Source organism: Mastomys coucha, unplaced genomic scaffold, assembly GCF_008632895.1.
Source record: "Mastomys coucha isolate ucsf_1 unplaced genomic scaffold, UCSF_Mcou_1 pScaffold12, whole genome shotgun sequence".
NCBI lineage: Eukaryota > Metazoa > Chordata > Mammalia > Rodentia > Muridae > Mastomys > Mastomys coucha.
In genome coordinates this window covers 6,642,541-6,645,021 of record NW_022196894.1, presented here as the reverse complement: position 1 = coordinate 6,645,021, position 2,481 = coordinate 6,642,541, and the positions used below count along the sequence as shown (strand labels likewise).

The window sequence follows — 2,481 nt, the reverse complement described above, 5'->3', positions numbered from 1 at the left end:
GAAGAGCAGCTGAGGCTCGGCACAGTGAGAGACCATGGAAGGCCATTGGTGAAGGTGCAGCCTCAGTTGCAACTGATGGCTCAGGACTGAATGGGTCATGCAAAGGAGCTGAGGCTTGGCACCATGAAGAAAGCCTATGGGCAGTATTAGTGAAGCCTAGTTGCAGTGTTTTGTAGATGCCAGTGCCATGCAATGACCACCAAGAACGGCAGCAGCAGTGGAGTACAAGCATCTGGAGCCTATAAGACAAGGTGTGTGCTACAAAGGGCAGAGCTGGAGAAGTGACCCAAGCCCTTGGAGGAGCCCAGAAGATCGTGAGTTGGATCCCAGACATTGGTTTTGCTTTTGATTGTGACTGTGTCCTGATATTTTTCCCTCCTGAAGGAAGAAAGTATATTAATGAGCCCACAGGTAACAAACTTTGAATTTTAAAAAGACTTTGAATTTTAAAAGATAATGGGTATTTTAAAGGGATTGAACTTGTAATATGTAAAGACTGTGGGGGTGCTGGAGAGATGGCTCAGAGGTTAAGACCACTGTTTGCTCTTCTAGAGGTCCTGAGTTCAAGTCTTAGCAACCACGTGGTGGCTTTCAACATCTGTAGTGGGATCCAATGCCCTCTTCTGCCTTGCAGGCATAAATGCTGGCATAATACTGTATATATAATAAATATATACATACATATAGACAGACAGAATGTGGGACTCTTATTTAGATCTTAGGAATGATTAAGAAAGGGTTGAAGCTTAATAGTGATGTGTTTGTGTGTCAAGTTGACAAGGGGTCAATTGTACTGGCTGGTTTTGTGTGTCAACTTGACACAAGCTGGAGTTATCACATAGAAAGCAGCTTCAGTTGAGAAAATGCCTACATGAGACCCAGCTGTGGGGCATTTTCTCAATTAGTGATCAAGGGGGAGGGCCCCTCGTGGGTGGTGCCATCCTTGGGCTGGAAGTCTTGGGCTCTATAGGAAAGCAGGCTGAGCAAGCCAGGGGAAGCAAGCCAGTAAGGAACATTCCTCCAAGGCCTCTGCATCAGCTCCTGCTTCCTGACCTGCTTGAGTTACATACCTGACTTCCTTTGGTGATGAACAGCAATGTGGAAGTAAGCTAAATAAACCCTTTCTTCCCCAACTTGCTTCTTGGTCATGATGTCTGTATAGGAATAGAAACCCTGACTAAGACACCAGCCTTACATTTCTATACAATGTATCTCTGACCTGGAAGTTATTAGTTAAGCCTGATGCTTAACTGCTACCTCCCTTAGTCACATTAATTAAAACTTAAAACAGGTTTGGCTTTCACAAAAATTGCAAAAATCACTAAGGGACTGAAGAGCACCAGAAACATTTACAGAGAAGTCAGAAGTGTGCCAAGAGATTTGATGTCACTTATTTTGGAGACAATCTCATTATAGCTCTGTCTTAGAACTAGCTTTTTAGGCCAGGCTATCCACAAAGTCACTGAGATCCACCTGCCTCTGCCTCCTGAGGCAATAGCCACTTTTTAAATTTGTTAAATAAGACATAGATCAAGGAACACAAAGCAATTATTGATTGAAAAAGAAATAATCTAATTTCGTCACATGAAATGACAGAGAAAATGAGTCTTAGCAAATAAGTTTCTTTTTACTTCACTCAGGTTTGGAGTCCTTCAAGCATTGAGAAGGCTGAGGAAGGAGGATGATGGGTTTGAGGGCAATCTGGACATGTCTCAACCCCAAACTACCCAAACAAGATCCAGGATATAGCTCACTGATAGAGCACTTGTCTATTATGCAGATGTTCCTGAACCACAAAAGAAACAGAATAAGTTGTAACACACAAGCAATTTCCTTCTAAACAAAAGGTTTCACATATTTATTACTAACTACTGAATGAACCCACAAGAGCACAGAGAGAAAACATATTCCTAATAAACACACTCAGCTGTCCAGACAATGGTACTGTTATAAACTTGATACAGTAAGTTACAGCATAAGTACGTGTGGTTCCTCATAGACCCAATTTGGTTCGTCTCCAATGTCTCCGCTTGGAGTTGTACATGATTTTATTGCCAGTTTTCATCTGAATCCATTGTGGAATGGGACGATTTTGCTTTTGTTTCTTGGCCAGGAATCGCTTGATCCTGAAGGTCTTGTGAGAAGCCATGGTGAAGAACCAAGTCAGACAGGCACACACTGAGTGAAAGAGATGGGCAAAAACTTCTAGTCGTTAAAAACAAGACAATGAAAGAGGTAATCAAAAGAACAAGCAAAGTGAAGCACCCAAACAGTTGATCCAGAAACGGTGGTTATACACAAAAAAATCCACTAAGAATCCAACCAAAAGCCGGGCTATGGTGGCGCACGCCTTTAATCCCAGCACTTGGGAGGCAGAGGCAGGTGGATTTCTGAGTTCTAGGCCAGCCTGTTGTACAGAGTGAGTTCCAGGACAGCCAGGGCTATACAGAGAAACTCTGTCTCAAAAAACAAAAACAAAAC

At 42.7% G+C, this 2,481-nt stretch overlaps 2 protein-coding genes across 4 annotated transcripts in view; both read right to left on the bottom strand.

Annotated features, from left to right (window-relative positions):
* The window catches only part of Atf7ip2 (activating transcription factor 7 interacting protein 2), a 55,510-nt gene that overhangs the window by 49,096 nt on the left and 3,933 nt on the right, over nt 1-2,481 (bottom strand). The window lies entirely within an intron of this gene.
* The window catches only part of LOC116084991 (60S ribosomal protein L39-like), a 4,672-nt gene continuing 4,020 nt past the window's right edge, over nt 1,830-2,481 (bottom strand). The window contains exon 3 of one of the 2 annotated variants that reach the window (XM_031362366.1): nt 1,830-2,178. In XM_031362366.1, coding sequence (XP_031218226.1) covers nt 1,994-2,149 — 156 coding nt within the window. In that variant the 5' untranslated portion in view covers nt 2,150-2,178 and the 3' untranslated portion in view covers nt 1,830-1,993. Of the gene's footprint in view, nt 2,203-2,481 lie in introns of both variants that reach the window. The other variant, XM_031362373.1, reaches the window with a different exon arrangement.